Source organism: Cryptomeria japonica, chromosome 11, assembly GCF_030272615.1.
Source record: "Cryptomeria japonica chromosome 11, Sugi_1.0, whole genome shotgun sequence".
Classification (NCBI taxonomy): domain Eukaryota; kingdom Viridiplantae; phylum Streptophyta; class Pinopsida; order Cupressales; family Cupressaceae; genus Cryptomeria; species Cryptomeria japonica.
Window position 1 is genome coordinate 6,357,873 of NC_081415.1, and position 24,623 is coordinate 6,382,495.

Consider the following 24,623-nt stretch of genomic DNA (forward strand, 5'->3'; position numbering starts at 1 on the left):
TTGAACTTAGCAGAAATTTGGGGGTTCAGGCTAACTTTACACTGCAACTTACAATCAACAAGATGCAAAAAGTATGAACCATGGAAATTCATCAAACACCATTACATTCTCCATTGGAATCAAAGCACTAAACTAATTATAATCTGAGGAAGGTGAAACCATGCAAGCTTTAAAAAAAATTACTTAAGTGGACACCATCAGAGAACAATGTTTCACTATTATTTTCTCAAAAACTTATCGCAACAATTTCATACAAAGCTCCTTCCCTTTACAAATGAGGGGGTCACCCCCTTTATATAGGCCTCAGGCCATGATTACATGCAAAACCCTAATTAGGGTTTGCCCTAAAGATTCTCCACTCAAGATGCAACAAGGTGGGAATCTCTAATTAATAACCCATCATGCCCATATACAATTGATTCAAAAGTACCCAAAATAGCATCCATTGCGCATTAAATGCACCACCTCTTTCAAATTCGCCCAACTTGCATTGAATATTCATCCATGCAAAAATCACCCCATTATGTCATAAATGCTCCATCATTTCTACATGCAGCGGCTGCATGCAAAAGGAATTTGCCATAAATTCAACATGCAATGACCGGGCGCCAATTGGTCAAATATTCTGGTAATGAATGCGCCACTCTACTGCCACGTGTTCAATAGATACTCACCATGAAAGTGGACCCCGCCATCGTATATCTGCTCCTGCATATCTGGAATTGTTGGAGGGAAAATTCGATTCAGGAAGAATTTTCTTGAAGTCTCCTCAACTTTCCTTGCTTGAAGAAGGTTTTCCATCAATTTTCACTATCTCCTATTTTTTAGGAAAATTTCCAAATTAGAGTTCCAAGGTCCAGGAGAGAGAAAATTCTCCTACGAATCCAAATATGTAAAAAGTTTTGAAATTTGGATGTGATTTGATGCCCGGGAATGGATTTTTAAAAACTTTTCCTGGGGGAAATTTCTTGTTTAGTTCATCCCTGATTCCTTCCTTGCCTTAGAAATTTTATCTTCAATTCATCCTTGGATGTGATTTCTTGTTAAGGAGGAATTCTCCTTTGGAAATAAATTTGTTCCTTACCCTAAGGAAGGAAATTCTTCATGCCTTAGCCAATTTTCATGATTTCCACGAGCTATGTCCTGAAGGAAGAAATTTCAAACACTTAGTCAATTTTTCACCTTTCCTGGAATTCTATCATGAAGGAAGGAATTTCCGACACTTAGCCAAATTTTCATCTTTCTTGGAATTTCTTCTTGGGCGCAATTCTTCCCCGATGAAGGAATTCATCTCTTTGTGCACTATTCATTCTAGCGCCCTCCACAAGGTTGGGGCGGAAATTCCTCCTGAGGAAGGAATTCATTGTTTTGTGAATTGTCCATGTCCTCTTTTAAACATCCCTATTTTTTAGGGATCCTCCTAAAATTTAGGAGCTAGGTTCATTGGATGGAGAATTCTACCATGATTCTGAATCTATAAAATTTTCCACACTTTGTCGAGATTTGGTGTCTAAAAATAGCAAATTCGAAAATTTGCCCGAGGGGAATTTTGCTTTTTATTCCTCCTTGACTCCTTGGATTCCATGCCTTAGGCAAAATTTCAATTTTTTTAGCTTGGGTGGAATTTTCGCCATGCCAAAGATTCATGGATTTTCCCTCTCTCCTTGGGAATCTCATTTCAGCGCCTGACTCGAAACTTGGGCGCATTTTCTCTCTGTCCATGGACTCGCGGATTTTCCCTCCTCTCCTTGGCTTCTTCATTTCAGCGCCTGACTCCAGACTTGGGCGCATTTTTGCTTTGTCCATGGACTCGTGGATTTTTCCACCTCTCCTTGGCTTCTTCATTTTGGTGCCTGACTGCAGACTTGGGCGCAATTTTGCTATGGCCAGGGATTCATGGATTTTCCTTCTTCTCCTTGGCTTCTTCATTTCAGCGCCTGACTCCAGACTTGGGTGCATTTTTTCTTTGTCCATGGACTCACAGATTTTTCCACCTCTCCTTGGCTTCTTCATTTTGGCTCCTGACTGCAGACTTGGATGCAATTTTGCTCTGGCTAGGGATTCATGGATTTTCCTTCTGTCCATGGGAATCCCATTTTGGCGCCTGACTGTAGACTTGGGCGCAATTCTTCTTTGACTAGGGATTCATGGATTTTCCTTCTGCCCATGGGAATCCCATTTTTTAATCTCCCAGACTTAGAATATTTTGACCTCTTGAGATTTTAAAGTGTTTTCCCGAGCTTTCCATTTTAGGAATGGATTTCCAACACTTGACCCATTTCTGGCTTTCTTTGTCTACTGTTTGACTTTATGGAATTAGAAATGTCTGCGAACATATGATCCTCGTTGCCTTGTCTAACTGACCCTGCCAGTAATGACTTTCCAAAAATAGAAACCTTCAAGGTGCCAGCATTAGATCCTTAGAAAAAGGTGCAGGAATGACTTACTATAAATAGAAACTTACTAAAAATAGTAAGTTTGATTTTTGGCAAAATGACGACATTTTGGGACTTGGAAAAATCCCTAAAAAATAGGGACTTTCTAAAAATAGAAAGTTGCTCCGTTTGGGCTCAAATTTTACTGGGAGGTCCCTTGAAGGGTCCTGATTCCAGTCGTATGTTCAGTTTTCCCAAAACCCTAACAGGAACCCCTAAAATCTAGGACAAAAGGCAAAAACCCCAAAAAAGACGAAACAAGCCCTAGACTTCACCAAACTCGCTCAAACGAAAAGCAGATTTAATCAATATGACCCTCGAACACCTGCAAAGCAGAAAGCAGAGAGACTGACAAGCCTGCTGCGAAAAGACCCCAAAAACACAAGCCAAAAGACCAGGAGGGCCTAAAAAGTAGGGGGTCCCCATTTGCAATGGGGCGATGTGTGAAAACGTCACAACAACTACCAGTGAGTAGCCGAGTACATAATGTCTTCCACGTGTCATGCCTCAAAAACGCGCTTGGGCACAATGTGATAGTCTCTTCTGATTTGCCCCCTTTGGATGAAGAAGGAGAATTGGTGCTAGTTCCTGAGGCCATCCTTGATGTCAGAGAATGATTGTTGAGGAGGAGGACCATTAGAGAGTATTTGGTTAAGTGGAAAGACTTATCGGTGGAGGATGCTACATGGGAGAGTGAGGAGATTTTATAGCATCCTAGCTTGCGATTGCTTGAGGACAAGCAATTTTGGGAAGGGCGGATTGTAATGTCCAATTCATGTGGCTATAATAATCAGTGAACATCATAAACTACTTACATCGTCCAACAAAAGTCATTGCTAAAGGCCCACATAAATTAGAATGAATGAGTTGCAATTTTCTTTGTGCTCGCCAAGTGGAGTTAGGGAAATAATCTTTGTTGTTTTGCAAGAATACAAGCTTCACATTTTTCAACTATCTTAGGCAAAGTGGGTAAACCTACAATACCATTCTTTTGCATGATACGAATGTTATCATAATTAATATGACCAAATCATGTATTCCATAAAAGACTAAGAGATAAATTACTTTCTTTGCTAAGATGTAATGTCCCCTTCCTTGTGATGATGCATTCAGTGGTCCATTAGCCTATTCCAGAGACTCGTAGGCTATGTGGAAAGGAGAATTAGGGTTTCCATCTTCTATGGAGTTCTGATCGAGCTTGTCAGAGGTAGTCAATGGGGAATTCTTCAGTTTTGTTTGTGGTTCCCTTCTAGGTTTTTCATGGACTCCAGTGTGGCATAACGTGCAATTCAATCTTTGGTGGAATGTGGACTTACTATTTTTAGTAAGTTAGGGTTTGTCTGTCTGGATGGTGCAGTGTTACTAAGATCGCTAAGCCCTTTCTCTGGGTGTGAATATCACAATTTTCAGAGAAGTATTTCATGACTTACTATTTTAAGTAAGTGGCAATTTGGGGCGTTTCTATTTTCGGCAGTCTTGGATATGGTCCTGATCCAGCGCAGTTCAGTGATCCTCATTGCTCAACCTCATATTGGATTTTGTTGATAATCAGTATTGGAGTCATAAGTGATTAATTAAATATTATTTCCTTATCCTAAGGTTTAATATTTAATTATTTTATTACTGATTAATGGTATTGGGAATTGTGCATAATGTGATTTTCTTCCTAAGTCTGCCTAGGCCAATTATTTGATGATTGAAGGGGGACGCAAAAGATGAAAGGAGACTTTATTTTATATTCATCAAAGTTTATTTTATGCCAAAATCGTGGTCCTCTCTCCTAGGCGTGATTTTTGACTTAGGAAGTGGGCACCATACTTGAAACGAAATGCAATTTGGAAGAGGTGAATTTGGAGGCAATTTCATTTGAATTCTAGACTTGAAAATCTATATATACATGTGTTTGGCTCCTCATTTGGCATCCAGAGAAAATATATCGTTATGATGTCGGAATGACTCCAGACTTCTTCGAGGGTGAAAACCTCCTAGATCTTTCTTTCCAGTTTCGAGTGTGAGACATCAGTCCTAGCTGTGGTTCAAATTTGTGAACTACTTGGTGTTACTTGGGATTGCATTGGGTGTGTTTTTGAAGAGTTGTGTGTTGCTACGTTTTTTTGGAGTTGCTGGTGTGTGTTGGCTGGAAGTGTGTTTTGTTCGTAGCTTTCTACGTGTTGGGTGCATCGTTCTGGGTGAAGGCTCATTAGAAGCGTATTGGAGAGACAATCGTTCTTCTACATTGGCATGGCATTTGGTGAACTCTCTAATTTATGGTTGCAAATCGAAGTATTCAGCTATAGCGCCATTTCCAGATTTGTATTGGGTTGCATGCATCACTCTTGTGGCTCTCAAGTTGCTGTTTTAAGGTATTGAACTGATCACCTAAGTTATGCTATTCATTTGCATTTGGTTTGATGTGATTTCATTCAGTTTTGGAAAAGTTACGAGCATTTTAGTGGATTTGGGTGTGGCTGATTCTATGTATTATTGACTCTGATTTCAGAACAGCGAGTAGTGATTTTGTTGTGTGAATTTGATATCGAATACTTGAGATATGTACTTAACTCTATCTTCTCTTGCATCTCTATCTTGTAAGATTGTTTCAGTAGTACTGATCAATCATTCTAGTTGCATTATATGGTATTTTCCATTGAACAAGTGGAAGAGGATAGCTTAGCCGCCTTCATGTTTTGTAATTCAGATTTGTCCTCCCATTGAAAAAAGTGGTTGAGTGATATTGTCCTCCCGCTGCATAAGCGGTGGAGTGATTTGGTTCTGGTTATGCTCTTGTTCCCTTGGCTGGTTTACCACCAAGTTCTTGATCTTCATCCCTCTGAAAAGTGGAAGGAGCTGGCTTGCCGCCCATATTGTAATCAATTTCATATTTCAAGCACCTAACGATCCCCTCGGCACTGTATGCTCTCACCCTCCCATGTTGGGCTCTCAGTGATCAGAAAGTGGAGGGTTACTTTCAGCAGTATTGAGATTATCTTTCCTAACTTTAACGGGTGCATTGTAGTATTTGTTGTGTTTAAAAACCAAAAAAATTAAAGAGGATATTACATAAGATATGTAAAACTCCTAGAAAGGGTTGAAGTGCTATGGAGTTTTAATAACTTGCCATCTTCACAACTAGTAAATGCAACTTGATTACTTGAATTCTTCCTAACAATGACTTGCCCGTCTTCCAGAGTGGCCTAGTTGTCAAATCAATACTAGTGACAACATATTACGTTGCAATTGAGGAAGATACAAGACATCATTAAGTACAAAATTTGGAAGGCCAGATAATTTGAGCCAAATTGTTACTTCTCCAACAGGATCAAGGCTTGATTTATCTACCAAATGGATTGTACCTTCATGAAATTCTTCAAAATGATCACACTGAAATGTCATATGTTGTGTGGCTCCAGTATCCAAGACCCAAGCATCATATCATGAAGTATTAAATGAATTATAATTGGCAAAACCTGAAATAAAAGTACATATTGATCATTATCACTACCACATGCGAATTGGGTTGTTCTGGAGGTTTTATAATCATAATGTGTTTTTGTTATATATTTTTGTTTAAAAGAATTATCTATCTTATCCCATGAGACCTTGCATTCATTTGCTTCATGACTACCTTTTCGACTACAACGTTTACAATAAAAGTGGTGCCTCTCATTTTGAGAGTCATGTTGGGAGTGGCCTTTGCTATATGCACCTCCTCTTCCTCTATTCTTCCATTGACCTCCACCTTTTTCTCTGTCACTACCTCTTCCTCTATTCTTCCATTGACCTCTACCTTTTTCTCTATCACTATTACTACCTCTAGAAGAGAAGAGCTCTTATTAGTCTTTTTGGTGAGCAAGACAAACATTTTCACTAATGTCAATAATTTTTCTTCAAAAAGCTTTCTCATGTTCTGCCAACTTTTCAACCTATTAATCAAAAGTGATGGTCTTCAATTGGTTACTTGCTTGAAGAGCCTCCAATTAAGTGGACTGTGTTGGAAGTTCCTTTATGAAGGTTGTGAGATAGATATCAATTTTCCCACCAGTAGCATCAACATCTTGTTTTATGGGTCGAATTATAGAAGCCAAACTCATGACATCTCCATTCTCTAATTCAAGGTTAAAAAACTTCAATTGAATAACTTTAATTCAGAATGAGAATCATATAGATCTCTCAATTTTTGAAGAGCATCCCAAAGAAATGTACACCCTTATGTGTCTAAACAAATCTTGATTGACAATAGCTCTTATCAAGGCCAAGGCTTTTGAATTTTTATATTGCCATATTTTTTTTTTCTCTTTAACAGCAGTTGATGCTGTAGGTTGGACATCTCCATCACAAATACTACACCATAGATCATTGAAAATGAGTTTATTTTCTATTTTTTTAACCTTCTGTCCAAGTATCTTTTCCACTTGAAGTTTCCCCAATCATTGACACAACAGATTGCATTGTGAATTGTAAAAAAAATGCGGACAGTTTGCAGATTCAAAACTACTCCTTAAGTTTTCTTTCAAATTTTAATAAAAAAGAAAGATAAAGAATCTCTGTGACAAGAGCTAAATAACAGTAGCTTAAATAGATTTCACCTGAATCAATATCTGCTTGTCTTTTTGAGCAATTTCAATCTTAGTGCTTCTGTGGGGGCTCCAGCATCTTCAAGAAGCCTCATATAAATGGGGCAGCAGTTGTGAATAGAACAGCAATGGCAAAAACTGTGTCTCAAATTAAAAATGGAGAGTACATTTAAAGGGAGTGAGAGAACAATTAAACTGCCTAAACCGAAACTGTCCGAACAGAAAACTGTTTGAACATACAAAAAAGCAGAAAGAGAAACAGCCTACAATTGATGCTGCTAATTAATATGTTACAAATATGCTATATGTGGCTAAATTGTGATTGTTAAGGACTCAATATATAGATGGAACTGTTCTCTCCTTTGGAAGCTCAAACTTGAAAGCTTGAAACTGCTACTAAGAGTATAACACCTAATCTGGAAAAAATAGTACAATTATACTTCAAAGATTAGAAAGAATCACCATGTTAATAAATGTCATACAGATAGAGGATAAATGAATGGCATAGTTTACAATTTCAACAACATTTTTCCATACTACACCTCTTTTCTTCATTAGTGAATATTGTAAAGCATACACCACCATAGTATGTAACAGAAAATAAGAGAGTAGCAACTACTCTGCTTCCTGAAACACAACAATCATATTAATTAATGAACCTGTACTGTTCTGGAAATTCAGAGTCCAGACCATATTAAAAAAGAATGTGTATTTTGTTTCTAGATGACCAAGTAACTGAACAGGTACACTTAGCTTAAAGTATGAGAAATTCAACAATAAAACACATCTCTAAGTTCAATTCAGAGATAAATAGGAACTTTTTTATTTTGATATGTGAACAGAAACAATAGTTTGCTACTTAAAAGATTGTACAAAATTTTGAACATTCATTAACAGAATCAAAAGGTCACACTAACAATTTGAGCAATTAGTCTAAAGTAGTCCAGGATTGCTATCAAGACAATGACTTGGATAAAGGGGAATTGTTGATGTCATCCCGTGAAGGCATATTCATTATTGGCAACTTAGAAGTTCTGTTCTTAATAGTTCTTTTATGTTACTGTTCGATGTAATATCAAGGCTGTTGATAGGCATGGAAGCAATTCCCTAACTGGGCAATTAGTTCTTCCATACATTATCATCATAATGCTTGCTTAATATTGGCATGTATATTTTATCCTTGCTTTAGTTTTCTTATTGCTTGTGCTTTTATTCTAGGTTAGCAGTGTGATCTCCCCATCTTTAACCTAGAGAGTTAAACAAACAATAAATACTTTTGTGGTCAAGGAGTGGCAGGCTTTGAACACCATCAGATAATTAGAAGGTAGTTCGAAGTAAGTGGGAATAATTAAAGTATCAAGAAAATCGTGAAGTCTTATAAATAAGACGATTTTCCTTAGTAACATTATGATAGATCGGAACCCAAGGTAAATGATATTTCCATCCCTAGTTACCAGAAACGCGACGGGAGACATCCGTTTCGCGTTTCGACAGCCGAAACGGGTTTCCCGTTGCTGACGGCCGTTTCCAAGCGGTGATTTGGTGATTTTCGTTTTTCCAGATTGCCGTTAAAATTTAAACAAAAGTTTAGGTAACTTGGAGGTGGAGTTAACATTAAGTTATAAATGCAAGCTGGAGTTTATAACTACTAATACTGAAGTTTACATTAATTTATAATTTTTGTACGACCAGTTAACTATGATGCATTTATTTTTGTCCTGGTGGTTTGGTTTTATTATACGCAACCTTTTAAAATTCCGTTTCTCGTCACGTTGCCGTTGCGGTTGCGTTTCTCGTTTCTCGTTTCTGGTAACATAGTTTCCATCTTAAATAGAGATAGTAAGCAACATGTTCATCACACCAAGTAAGGAGAGCATTGGATTAAGTTAATCAGTCTTATATGGGGAAGATACTAGGGATCAATACCATCGACAGCACCTTCATCAAGAAGAAGACATTTCTATCATATCCAAGACGGCAAGACATTATTAGCATCCATGAAGCACTATCACTGATATGAGAATAACATCATGAAATCTGTAATCACCATTGTGGATATCAATCGCATACATTCGATGGAGAATTCCTGTCAAGTAGTTGTCCACTATGAAGACAATCATCATGGCAACTCAGTTCTATATACTATCGATATACAATCAGAAGATTAGTCATCAAGTAATCACGAGCATAGACATAACAATAATAAACATCCAGATCATATGACAACATTACTAGCATCTGATCTGATATCATGATAAGGATTGACCAAAACTAGAAAAGAATACATAAGCATTATATGATATACAGATCAGTATATATATTGGAGAAAAGTAATGATATAGAATTAGATGAAGGCATCTTGCTAAGTATAATAAGGCATAGACAAATATCGATTAAATATTAGTGAAAGATAGCGACTTCTATAACTCTAAGCAATATCAACTTAATAGGAAGATGATGGTTAGATCAATATGAATCATCAAGCCAAAGATAATATTTGATTAATCGGTGATTATCTTTAATCGAGAAGGAAGCAATTACAACATACCGATTATATGTTAAGTAGTGCGATTAGCATATAATGAAAAAAGGCGATCATGAATAGACATTGGATATGACTTTTTGGGATACAACCTCTCATTCCATTTTGCAAGATATAAGGAGGTGATCAGACTCACTTCAACAATTAGCAATTTTGGAGCCCTTTTTCTATTTGTGTCCTTGATTAAGCATATTTTGGCCTAGTGTCAATATCAGTTGCATGAAGAACAGTATCCATATCAGTGACATCACCATTCTTGTTGCAAGCATATTAAGCTCAATCAGAAACGGCATTATATCGCTCGCTATAAGGAATATCATTATACACATTTGCATAACCATATCGTTATATCAGGAACAGCAGATCATCATATTGCTGTAAGCGATATTTGGAAGATAATTGCATAAATTTAAAGACCAAGATCAGTTACAGGGCAATAGCAATATTGAGAACATTTGCAAGTTTACATCGACAGATCAGGAATAGCAACTCAGCTTTCTCTATAAGCGATTGGAAAGATAATTCATATTGAAGGTCATCCTTGCACAAAGCCACATCAGAGATAATCTTACCATTGTTACATTGCACTAAGTGCAGATATAGTGATCAGAATCATCTTGCATATATTTAATCGTTGAATCAGTGACAGCAGTGATATTGATGTTAATATAATATAAAGAACAATCATCTAAGAAATGGTATCATAGACAGTTATTCTTACTTTAATCATTATCATTTAAGTGTTGTTTGAGACTTTAAGGAAAGAAGTCTCTTGCAATTGATTATTGAGAGTTAATTGTCCTTATTTTATAAGATCTAACAAAAGGGGACATTACAAGCAGAAACAAAAAAATTGGGATTCTGTATTTTTTAATGGTCAAAATGTTATGAAAGATCACGTTGATACATGCTTAAATTTGGTGTTAAGAAAAAGTCTAAAAACATGGTGCACAGTATGCCCGATCTTTTGAACCTTTCAAACAACAGGTTTTCCACATACCAAGTAAATGGAGTGCGCTATTTACAGTGAAAGAAACTGCTGAGAGAGCATGAACAGGAATGACATACACACTCTAATTGTTTTTCATGAAGATATAATCAGACTATTGATTTAGGAGCATCACAGGTCATAAAAGCTATTTAATTAGGAAAATAAATATCATCATGATGGTGGAGATCTCTTGGAGACAAGGGGAGACAAGAAGAAGACAATGACCTATTCCTAATGCTATTTTTCAGAAAAACAAAAGAAAATCACACAAATCAATTATTTTCTGTTATGAGCAGTTCATACCATTTCATGAGGCAAGTAAGTCATGGTGGCATACTATTTACGAATCTGATATAACTTCATATAATTTAAAAAGTTTATATTCTATTCCCAGCGACCACAGCAGAAGAGAATGGAATGGCTGACCTCGAGGCAAATGTCCAAGAGAAGCAAGTTGTAGCTCATTTTTGCACTTCTAGATCTCCAATGAGGAAATTAAGGCCACAAAATTTGAGGGTTTTTACTTCTTATCTTGAACGTTAGAGAAATGGCCATTTAAAACTCTCCACATCAAGATATTGAAACCTGAACTTTGAAAAGTGTCCAAGGCATATAATATGCGTTTTGAGCATATGATTGATGTTTTGCCTTTCTGAAGCTTGTAATTTGCATTGTTTTTGTCGTTTAATGAATGCTCTTGAACCTGATTTATCTAAGAGGAAGCTTTGTTTGAACATTATGAAGCAAACAACCCCACAGCTCAAATGTTGCTCGTAGCTACCTCCTTTGGTTTCCTGAATATCAATATATTCAAACTGTCCTTTCACTGCTGAAAGTTCTCCATGTCAGACTTCAGGCATTTTGTTATATTTTTTTTTAACAAAAAAGGTTAAAATGGATTTGTGTTATTTAGGAATGGGTGACATATGAATGGTTAGAAGCTTATTGAATCAAGTTTATACTCATTTTACTTCAAGTAACAAACAAGTAACCAGGATTATGTTTTATGATCATTTATTGGTCTCAGAGGAGATTGTGTCGAAGTAAATAATAAAATTTTAAATTTTTGGAGTTCTTTGAATTTTGAACCAGTAAGAGGATTTGAAGTTTAGCAAGTTAACATTTAAACTACCTTGATCAGCCATTAATTGCATGCATTTAATTTCATAAATACTGTCTTAGTTAGATTGAACAGCATTTGGAAGATGCCTTGAGTAGTAATGTCAAGCAGATTTTTGATAAAGAACATATTGTAGCCTTAAGACTAATTCAAGTGGAAAGGGATCAGCAGTTAGACTCGTGTTTTATATGCAGAAATGAAATATGTGCTGAGGACAAATCCTGTTAATGGTACTGCAAAAGGAAGGGTAAGAAAATAATTGGATTAAAATCATCATTATGGATAATCTTGTTTGGTCTCTGTTTATTTTGCCTATGGTTCAGAACAGAGTATTTTTTACTGTGTTCAATAAAATTAGTTGAAGCTTATTTCTGAGCAGTATGTCATGTGCCTTAGGCAATATAATGTGAGGCATGAATCTAATCAAGGAGTGAAGCAACATGTATTGTAGCAAGGATCATCTTCTGAAGCAGAGCATCTTCCTTAAATTTCCAATTCCCACGACCTACTTGTTGAGTAGGCTCAGTTTTTTAGAGCTTGTTTTTACTATTTTCAGTTCACTGTTCAGTAGTTTTGTTGCTGTCAACCAGCTGTCATGCCTTTCTATTTTAGATTGAAGAATATAGGACTGAATAATTGTGCTGGCTGGACGGATATAATTACTTGGAGTTAGTTTTTGGAGAGTTGAGTGGGAAGAATATGATATGGAATAAGAGAAGGAACGCACAGAGCAGAGGACTGAACTGGATGGAATTAGTATGGAAATCCCATCTCTGTGTTTATATTCCTGAGTATAAATAGAATATAATTTCTTATCGTGTATTTCATATATTGACAGAATGGTGCTTAGTCTGCCTTTTTAATTCTGAGACATACTTTTCTTTTTAATCTTCATGAGCTATGTCAGAGCAGAGTAATTTTTTCCTTTGAAGACTAACCTGCAGGTTCAGAAATAGGTCTGCATCATCTTCCAAAGTATTGGCTTATTTTTTGTTTTGTTAATATGGTACAAGTTCCCCATCTTCTCCAACTCGTGTCTTGTGCATGAATACCAAGTGAACCAGATTGCAACACAATTTATTATCTTTCAAATTGCACTTGTACAAGGACAATAGAGCTTAAATAGCTGGCATATTGTTCGTTATTTGGGTATTCAATATCTCAAATAACAAACAACAAACTTAAGCAGCAGAGATTTAACCCTGTTTAGAGGTTGTTGACCGGAAAACGGGATATGTACACTGGTCCGGATATATAAGGGTGTAATCTGAAAACAGGGTTCTACAATGTGTAGTTTGGAAGATAGAATAGTCTTTAGGGATAATATCTAAGGGCTTTGGAAGATAGAATAGTCTTTAGGGATAATATCTAAGGGCTGCGACCCTATCCGGAGATATAAGTAAAGATAAGAGATCTATTCACCGGAATAGAAGAAGTGATAAAGAAGAGTTAGAAGATATAAGAAAAATGAGATATAAGGAGTGCACTTGATATATTGATAAATGAATACAAAGAGATCTGATTATTAAGCGTAATGCCATGCATGATGTTTTCTTTCTGTTTAAGTATTTAGAATAGATCCAGAACAATTCTGTTTGACACCTAAATAGGACCAAGTCTGGGGTAATTAGACTACAAGCAGGAGTCTTTTGGAAACAGAACTCCGATCCGTCTCCTTCAGATTTCTTACTAACAGAGGTAATGGAAGAAGAGTATTGTAGAGAATTGGAAATCATGCATAATCACATTTCCACAGCACTACCTGGGCCTGAAGAACCAAACTTGTAGTTAGATATATCTTTATAATGTCCATTTGACCAATCTTATGTATCATGGAGAGAATATGATGTAAACTGTTCAATTATGTTGAGAAATTGGAACTAAACAGTAGCATGTGTTATTGAAATTGAGGGCGAGGTTTATCTCTTAAAGTAGTAGTTAGAAACTGCCTTGTTTTTTTGGGGGGAAACTAAACAAATGTTGAAGGCAGAAAGTGCTCACTGGCATAGAGCCTTTACAGATTTTGAAGAAGTCTATGTTTCACAATTGACACATGGAGCTGTATATGGTTTAATATTTTGGCGGAATAAGGAAGGAGGGTGGATATGTGTAATTTCTGGTTTTCTAAAATTAAAGAAGTATCTTTGTGATTTCTATTTGGTTGACGAGGGTTATTGTTGGTTTATGTTCTAACTACTATTTTCTTTACTGTAGACTCCTTACATAGAAACGCAGTTTATGAAATTATCACATATATACAGCCTTAAAATTTATCCCTGGAGACCTACCAGTTCACCAAAACCCTTAAACTGCCTAATTTCCTTTTTTATGTGAAGAAAATAAAAAATAAATACTTGGATGGTTATGCTGCTCTTTTTCAAACTAAAATCACTTAAAAAGTGATTTATTAACTGTATAAATAAGGCGTAGAAGAGTCAAAAATATTCTGAAAGCTTACCTTGAAATTGGTCACAACTCTGAAAATTCAATTGGGTGTGGAAGTTGTCTACAATTTGAGATCAACTACTTGTTGAAAATCATGGCGTCTAGTGTGTGAATATCGAGTATTCGGCAAACAGGTTAACCAGATGGAAGCTTTAACAATCCATTTCAATGTCTGTCCCTCCAGATCCCTGTTGAGCCTCCATGTTATGGGCTTTCCATAATCATCCTTGGCAAAGACCACGCCTCCTTGCTCGGTAAAAGCTCTGCATGCCTTAACGTATCTACCGATGGACGACATCTTGTGGCCGAAGAATGACGACTTTGGAAGCTCATTGTTATATACCGGCTTTCCGGTGGTGGAATCATACAGAGTCCAGTCCATCTTTGCATCGGTACCATTGATGGTCGACTGTTCAAAGCCCCAATTCTTAATTTTCTCTGTTAATGTAGTTGAAGCAGAAGCCTTAACGCCCATCACATTAGGTGTTTCAAATGTAGCCTCGTACGAGTTCTCCCTACCAATGTGTGTGATGGGGTTGGGTGATGATACACTCAAGGAAACGGATTGAACACCGAATCCATTCTCAGGGCCAGCTGTCAAACAAATCTTGGCTGGAAAGTGTTGTTCATTTGGAACATCACAGTGCAATGGTGGAAGCACATCACATGTGACATTATCCATCTGTAGGCAAACTTCAATCCAATGTGGGCAGATATTAACAGTGTGTCCGAATTGAAGGATGCAATTTAGCAGGTGATGACTCGAAGTCTCCTGGAGCTTCCCTTCAGCGATCCGAGGTTCTCTTGTCTTCTCCAATGAGAGGAGTAGAGAATGGGAGGCAATTCTCCAAAAGCCTTCAACACTTGAATTATAGGAAATTTTCAAGGCCCTGCTAGTAACACTATTGTACACAAAGTAGGATGCCAAAAAATGAATGAAACAATGTGTTCCCGCAGGTCCAATGAATAACAGAGTCTCTTCTTGTGCTTGCATCAGATTTTGGGGAATCCCTCCATTTCTTGTTACATTAAGTACATCTTCGTCAAGCCTTTTGTAGGCAGTAAAAAAGGAGCACATACCAGAGAAAAGCAAGTTAAATACTCGTTTGTATTTCGTTGATTCAATTATGCCTGCTCTGTCCAAATTCCGCCTGAACTCCGAGATGAAATTTGCTATGGAGTAGTATCGTGAGCGGAAAAAAGGTAGATATAAACCCAAAAACATGTATGACAGGAGAGGAAGCAAATTGTTATGGATGGACTCTTCATTACAATTCAAAATATCATATATTCCCAAATCCAATACAAGTTTAGAAGGACCGTGTGTACCTTCTTCATACAATCCTAAACGAAGAACCATTAATCCATTCTCAGACAGTGGATATGCACGATACCACAGAACTGGGTCAAACCTTTGAAGACTCACTTCCCTTAAGTGACATGCCTGGTATATGCACTCATAAAAATCGGGAGACTCCATAACTGGACTAATCCTAAATCGTCCACAGCTATTATGAATTACTATTAGAATTTGACTTCGTATAATACACGCAAATTCATAATGGATCACCCAGTTCTTTGAAGTGAGTGCTTGCAGCCTTTTGTCTGGTTTAAGCGCTATTAACACAGTCCAGTCCATTTACGCATCCTTACAGTCAACTCTAAATCTCCAATTGGTGATCCCCACGTTCTTTAATGGACCCTCCAAAGAAAATTGCGATTTGCTTCTATCTTGTAGGTTAACAAGCCTAAGACGATAAGGAATTAGTTGCCGTTGGAGTTCAAGTGGTTGAAGGAGTTCCTTATATTGGTGGGGAAGCCACAGCTCTATGCTATTCGTATCTATTACCATATTTAAGATAATCATGTTTAGTTTCTTACTTAGAGAAATACTTATTATCTGTATTTATGGTTGTAGGTAAGATATTTGTTTTAGAGTGTCAAGTACTTTTATGCATATCTTATTATTTAGAGAAATATTTTAAATATGTAATTATGTAAATTTTCATGATTTGATTGTATGTTTTTAATTTGTTATTATGTAAATTGTCATTATTTAAATTTGTGAAGCATTTTTTAGTACACACATCAATCAAGTGTATTGCATGGGCAATGATACTTTCAATTGTAGTGATTTGTAATTATTTGAAAGTATATGATATTTTGATTTTTTAAATCAACCATACATAGTATGAATGGATACATGATGATCATGCACATATTTATTTTGTAGACATATTTATGAATAATATGAAGCTTAACTTTTGTCATATTTATGCAGATGGTGTAAACAATGACAAACTAATTTATTGTCACATCCCATGTAGGCTACTTTCTCACTAGATATTATATGGACAAGTTTATAAAAACAATGAAAAAATAAAAGAATAAAGAAAAGGAAGACCAACCTAAAAAAGGTGAAAAGCAATTACCAACCATTGTTTTTATCGAAAGGGGATATATGCAAGATCATGGGGGGCCAAAAAGTGGCAATGGAGAAAAAAATGCGTTTTAAACCTTTCCAAACACACCAAAATCCGCTTTGACTTTTTGTTTGGGTCGGTCAAAATTTTAATTTGGTTTGGTAATACCAAACCAAATCGGATATCCGTTAATATTGGATATTCGATATTAACGGATATCCGATTTGTGATGTCACTATTGTGATGTCACTACTGTGATGTCATACTTTTTCAAATCGGATATCTGTTTTTCTAAACATAAAAAGTATAGTTTAGTAAAATGGGCATAACTTTTGCATTTCTTATCGAAATTTTGATTTTTTACAAGTGTTGGAAAGGTAGTTCAGAGAACTATCAAATGGATAAGGTAGTTTTATGATATTATAGACCAAAAATTAATTATAATCATTTGAAGTTATTCCTTGAATTTTAAAACTTTAAATACTCACAATTTTGCATACAAAGTCTCATTTTTTTCCTATCACCTCCTTTATCTATCATTTGTCTATCCATACTTATATAAATATATTTTATCTATCTCTTTCTTCTCTACCTATGTCACTTATTTTCTCATCCCATCTAGATAAATAAATTCCCAAGTTACATGAATCTTTGCATATATCTTCATCTCTCTATTCCTATCTCTCCCTCTCCCACTTCATCATTATCACTCCTTATTTCTATATTTCTCTCTAATAATCTCTCTTCTCTCTATTTATCTCCCTCCTCTACCTTATCCTACCTATACTTATATATTACTTGTCTCTATCATCTCCTTTCTCTCCCTATCTTGTCCCCTCTATCTCTATATCCCTATAGATCTATCTTCATGTATATTTATATCTCATTATTCTTAAATCTCACTTATTCACTCCATCTCTCCCTCCATTTGTCTTACTCTCTCTATCACTTTCTATCCATATCTATCTCTATCTCCATCTTCACATCTCCATCTCTTTCCCTATCAACCTCTCTTTCTATATGTTCCTCTATCTTTATATATATTCCTCTATACATGATTAATCTACTTCTCTGTCTCTTCCTCTATCGCCCTCTTGAAGTATCTTTCCCTTTCTCTACCTTTATCTCTTTATTTACTTCACCTTTATATATATGTAGCTCTCTCCCCACATCCTTCTCTATAGTGCCTTTATATATCTCTATATCTCCCTCTTTCTCTCTCTCCCTCTCTATCTATCCCTATCTATAATCTCTATCTCTCTTTCTCACTCTCTTGCACTATCTATATCTCTCTATCTATCGATATTTCTCTTCCTTTATATCTCTCTATCTCTTCCTTTTTTTATCTCACTCTCTTTACCCCTCTCCATCCATTTTTCTCCATCTATTTATATATTTATCTTTGTCTTTACCTCTCTCTTTCTCTATATCTATTCATCTCCCTCTCCCTTTATCTTCATTTTTTATCTCTATCTTCGTCTCTCGTTTTCAATATCTAGATATGTCTACCTCTTTCTATCCATCCTTGTCCTTTAGTTTTTCTCCCTCTCACTTCATACTCCTTAATATCTATATCTCTATTTATGTCCTTGTCCTTTAGTTCTTCTCCCTCTCTTTATCTCTTCATCTCTCGTCGCCCTTATATCTCTCCTTATTTGAAACAGTACATATGGTCTCCTAAGGGGTTATATGTTATCCTAAGGGGTCATAGAACACCATATGACCCCTTAGGACACAATATGACCCCTAAAGACATCATATGGTCTCCTAAGGGGTCATATAGTGTCCTAAGGGTCATAAAACACCATATGACCCCTTAAGACACAATAAGACCCCTAATGACACCATATAGTGTCCTAAGAGGTCACAAGACACCAAATGACCACTTAGGACACCATACAAACCCAAATGACACAATGTGGCATCCTAAAGGGTCATATGGTGTCCTAAGGGGTCATAGGACACCATATGACCCCTTAGGACACCATACGACCCATAGCACCATATAGTGTCCCAAGGGGTCATATGGTATCCTAAGGGGTCATAGAACACTATATGACCCATAAGGACACAATATGACCCCTGATGACATCTAAGGGGTCACATAGTGTCCTAAGGGGTCATAGGACACCATATGATCCCTTAGGACACCATACAACCCCTTACAATACCGTATGGTGTCCTAAGGGGTCATATGGTATCCTAAGGGGTCATATAACACTATATGACCCCTTAGAACACAAGAAGACCCACAACAACATGATATGGTGTCCTAAATGGTCATATGGTGTCAGGAGAAACTATATGACCCCTTAGGACATAATATGACCCCAAACGATACCTAAGGGGTCATATGGTGTCCTAAGGGGTTATATGATGTCCTAGGAACCTTTAGGACATAATATGACCCCTTAGCACAACATACAACCCCTAACGACACCATATGGTGTCCTAAGGGGTCATAGGACACCATATGATCCGTTAGGATACAATATGACCCCTAACAACACCTAAGGGGTCATATTGTGTCCTAAGGGGTCATAGGACATCATATGACCCCTAACGACACTGTATGGTGTCCTAAGGGGTCATATTGTGTGTTAAGGGGTCATAGGACACCATATGACCCCTAAGAACACAAAATGATGCCTAATGATACCTAAGGGGTCATAGGACACCATATGACCCTTTAGCACACCATACAACCCCTAATGACACCATATGGTGTCCTAAGGGGTCGTAGAATACCATATGACCCCTAAGGATACCATACGATGTATAATGACACCATATGGTGTGCTAAGGTGTCATAGGACACCATAAGACCCATAGCACCATATAGTGTCCCAAGGGGTCATATGGTGTCCTAAGGGGTCATAGAACACCATATGACCCATTACGACACAATACGACCCTTGATGACACTTAAGGGGTTATATAGTGTCCTAAGGGGTCATAGGACACCATATGACCCCTTAGGACACCATACAACCCCTTACGATACCATTGGGTGTCCTAAGGGGTCATATGGTATCATAAGGGGTCATATAACACTATATGACCCCTTAGAACATAATAAGACCCACAACAACATGATATGGTGTCCTAAATGGTCATATGGTGTCACGAGAAACCATATGACCCCTTAGGACATAATATGACCCCGTCATATGGTGTCCTAAAGGGTTATATGATGTCCTAGGAACCTTTAGGACACAATATGACCCCTTAGCACAACATACAACCCCTAACGACACCATATGGTGTCCTAAGGGATCGTAGGACACCATATGATCCGTTAGGATATAATATGACCCCTAACAACACCTAAGGGGTCATAGGACACCATATGACCCCTAACGACACAAAATGGCACCTAATGTTACCTAAGGGATCATATAGTGTTCTAAGGGGTTATAGGACACCATATGACCCCTTAACACACCATTCGACCCCTAATGACACCATATGTTGTCCTAAGAGGTCATATGGTGTCCTAAGGGGTCATAGAAAACCATATGACCCCTTAGGACACCATACAATGCATAATGACACCATATGGTGTCCTAAGGCGTCATAAGACACCATACGACCCCTTAGAAACCATACGACCCATAAAAATATAATATGGTGTCCTAGAGGGTCATCGAACACCATATGACCCCTTAGAACACCATATGACCGTAACGACACCATGTGGTGTCCTAAGGGGCAATAAGACACAATATGAATCCTTAGGACATAATATGACTCCTAACGACGTCATATAGTGTCCTAAGGGGTCATAGGACACCATATGACCCCTTTACGATGCCATATGGTTTCCTAAAGGGTCATATGGTATCCTAAGGGGTCATATAACACCATATGACCCCTTAAAACACAAGAAGACCCATAACTACATGATATGGTGTCCTAAGGGGTCATATGACCCCTTAGGACACAATATGACCCTTAACGATACCTAAGGGTTCATATGGTGTCTTAAGGGGTTATATGGTGTCCTAGGAACCTTTAGGGACACAATATGACCCCTTAGCACACCATACAATCCCTAATGACACCATATGGTGTCCTAAGGGGTCGTAGGACACCATATGACCCGTTAGGACACAATATGATCCGTAACAAAAACTAAGGGGTCATATTGTGTCCTAAGGGGTCATAGGACACCATATGACCCCTAATGACATTGTATGGTGTCCTAAGGGGTCATATTGTGTGCTAACGGGTCATAGGACACCATATGACCCCTAACAACACAAAATGATGCCTAACGATACCTAAGGGGTCATATGGTGTTCTAAGGGGTCATAGGACACCATATGACCCTTTAGCACACTATACGACCCCTAATGACACCATATGGTGTCCTAAGGGGTCGTAGAATCCCATATGACCCCTAAGGACACAATATGATGCATAATGACACCATATGGTGTGATAAGGGGTCATAGGACACCATATATCCCCTTAGGAGACCATACAATCCATAACAATATAAAATGGTGTCCTAGAGGGTCATAGAATACCATATGACCCCTTAGAACAACATACGACCCATAACGACATCATGTGGTGTCCTAAGGGGTCATACGACACAATATCACCTCTTAGGACATAATATGATCCCTAACGATGTCATATAGTGTCCTAAGAGGTCATAGGACACCATATGACCCCTTATGACACCATATGACCCCTTACAACACCATACGACCCTTTACGACACCATATGGTGTCCTAAGGGGTCATATGGTATCCTAAGGGGTTATATAAAACCATATGACCCCTTAGAACACAAGAAGACCCATAACGACACAATATCGCATCCTAAGGGGTCATATGGTGTCACGAGACATCATATGACCCCTTAGGACACAATATGACCCCTAACAATACCTAAGGGGTCATATGGTGTCCTAAGGGGTTATATGATGTCCTAAGAACCTTTAGGACACAATATGACCCCTTAGCACACCATACAACCCCTAACGACACCATATGGTGTCCTAAAGGGTCGTAGGACACCATATGACCTGTTAGGACACAATATGACCCCTAATAAACACCTAAGGGGTCATATTGTGTCCTAAGGGGTCATAGGACACCATATGACCCCTAATGACATTGAATGGTGTTCTAAGGGGTCATATTATGTGCTAACGGGTCATAGGACACCATATGACCCCTAACAACACAAAATGATGCCTAATGATACCTAAGGGGTCATAAGACACCATATGACCCTTTAGCACACTATATGACCCCTAATGACACCATATGGTGTCCTAAGGGGTCGTAGAATACCATATGACCCCTAAGGACACAATACGATGCATAATGACACCATATGGTGTGATAAGGGGTCATAGGACACCATATGACCCCTTAGGAGACCATAAGATCCATAACAATATAAAATGGTGTCCTAGAGGGTCATAGAATACCATATGACCCCTTAGAACAACATATGACCCATAACGACACCATGTGATGTCATAAGGGGTCATACGACACAATATCACCCCTTAGGACATAATATGATCCCTAACGACGTCATATAGTGTCCTAAGGGGTCATAGGACACCATATGACCCCTTATGACACCATACGACCCCTTACAACACCATACGACCCTTTACGACACCATATGGTGTCCTAAGGGGTCATATAAAACCATATGACCCCTTAGAACATAAGAAGACCCATAACGACACAATATCGCATCCTAAGGGGTCATATGGTGTCACGAGATATCATTTGACCCCTTAGGACACAATATGACCCCTAACAATACCTAAGGGGTCATATGGTGTCCTAAGGGGTTATATGATGTCCTAAGAACCTTTAGGACACAATATGACCCCTTAGCACACCATACAACCCCTAACGACACCATATGGTGTCCTAAAGGGTCATAGGACACCATATGGCCCGTTAGGACACAATATGACCCCAAACAACACCTAAGGGGTCCTATTATGTCCTAAGGGGTCATAGGACACCATATGACCCCTAATGACATTGTATGGTGTCCTAAGGGGTCATATTGTGTGCTAATGGGTCATAGGACACCATATGACCCCTAACAACACAAAATGATGCCTAACAATACCTAAGGGGTCATATGGTGTTCTAAGGGGTCATAGGACACCATATGACCCTTTAGCACACTATACGACCCCTAATGACACTATATGGTGTCCTAAGGGGTCATAGAACACCATATGACCCATTAGGACACCATGCGATGCATAAAAACACCATATGGTGTCCTAAGGGGTCATAGGACACGATATGATCCCTTAGGAGCCCATACGACCCATAACAACATAATATGGTGGCCTAAGGGGGCAAAGAACACCATATGACCCCTTAGAACATCATACCACCCAAAACGACACCATGTGGTGTCCTAAGGGGTCATAAGACACAATATGACCCCTCAGGACATAATATGACCCCTAATGATGTCATATAGTGTCCTAAGGGGTCATAGGACACCATATGACCCCTTAGGACACAATACGACCCCTTAGGACAAAAAATAAACCCTAATGACACCTAAGGGCTCATATAGTTTCCCAAGGGGTCATAGGACACCATATGACTCCTTAGCACACCATACAACCCCTAATGACACCATATGGTCTCCTAAGGGGTCATATAACACCATATTTACCCTTAGGACACCATACAACACATAACAATACCAAATGGTATCCTAAGGGGTCATAGGACATCATATGACCCCTTAGGACACCATACGACCCATAGCATCATATAGTGTCCCAAGGGGTCATATGGTGTCCTAAGGGGTCATAGGACACCATATGACCCATTACAAAATAATATGACCCACGATGACACCTAATGGGTCATATAATAGCCTAAGGGGTCATAGGACACCATATGACACCTTAGGACACCATACGACCCCTTACGACACCATATGGTGTCCTAAGGGGTCGTATGGTGTCCTAAGGGGTCGTATGGTATCCTAAGGGGTCATATAACACCATATGACCCTTAGAATACAAGAAGACCCACAATGACACAATATGGTGTCCTAAGGGGTCATATGGTGTCATGAAACACCATATGACCCCTTAGGACACAATATGAACCCTAACGATACCTAAGGGGTCATATGGTGTCCTAAGGGGTTATATGATGTCCTAGGAACCTTTAGGACACAATATGACCCCTTAGCACACCATACAACCCCTAACGACACCATATGGTGTCCTAAGGGGTTGTAAGACACTATATGAGCCATTAGGACACAATATGACCCCTAACAACACCTAAGGGGTCATATTGTGTCCTAAGGGGTCATAGGATACCATATGACCCCTAACGACACAAAATGATGCCTAACGATACCTAAGCGCTCATATGGTGTTCTAAGGGGTCATAGGATACCATATGACCCCTTAGCACACCATACAACCCCTAATGACACCATATGGTGTCCTAAGGGGTCATAGAACACCATATGACCCCTTAGGACACCATACGATGCATAATGACACCATATGGTGTCCTAAGGTGTCATAGGACACCACATGACCCCTTAGGAGACCATATGACCCATAACAATGTAATATGGTGTCCTAAGGGGTCATAGAACACCATCTGATCCCTTAGAACACCATATGACCCATAACGACACCATGTAGTGTCCTAAGGGGTCATAAGGCACAATATGACCCCTTAGGACATAATATGACCCCTAACAACATCATATAGTGTCCTAAGGTGTCATAGGACACCATATGACCCATTTGGACATAATACGACCCCTTAGGACACAAAATAAACCCTAACGACACGTAAGGGGTCATATAGTTTCCTAAGGGATCATAGGACACCATATGACTCCTTAGCACACCATACGACCCCTAATGACACCATATGTTGTTCGAAGGGGTCATATGGTATCCTAAAGGGTCATATAACACCATATGACCCCTTAGGACACCATACAACACATAACAACACCAAATGGTGTCCTAAGGGGTCATAGGACAACATATGACCCCTCAGGACACCATAAGACCCATAGCACCATATAGTGCCCCAAGGGG

At 38.2% G+C, this 24,623-nt stretch overlaps 1 protein-coding gene across 2 annotated transcripts; it reads right to left on the bottom strand.

Annotated features, from left to right (window-relative positions):
• Positions 1-7,138: 7,138 nt before the first annotated feature.
• LOC131036597 (uncharacterized) lies at positions 7,139-15,819 on the bottom strand. 2 transcript variants are annotated; one of them, XR_009104121.2, is made up of 3 exons: positions 14,121-15,819; positions 7,552-7,636; positions 7,139-7,425 (listed from the first exon to the last, which is right to left on the bottom strand). XR_009104121.2 is itself a non-coding variant. In XM_057968506.2 (2 exons), exon 1 carries the CDS (start codon positions 15,744-15,746, stop codon positions 14,169-14,171), a length of 1,578 nt encoding a protein of 525 aa, XP_057824489.2. In that variant the 5' UTR covers positions 15,747-15,819; the 3' UTR covers positions 7,139-7,636; positions 14,121-14,168. The 2 variants fall into 2 exon arrangements, 1 of the variants encoding a protein (XP_057824489.2); XM_057968506.2 differs by having other exon boundaries at positions 7,139-7,636.
• Positions 15,820-24,623: the final 8,804 nt, after the last annotated feature.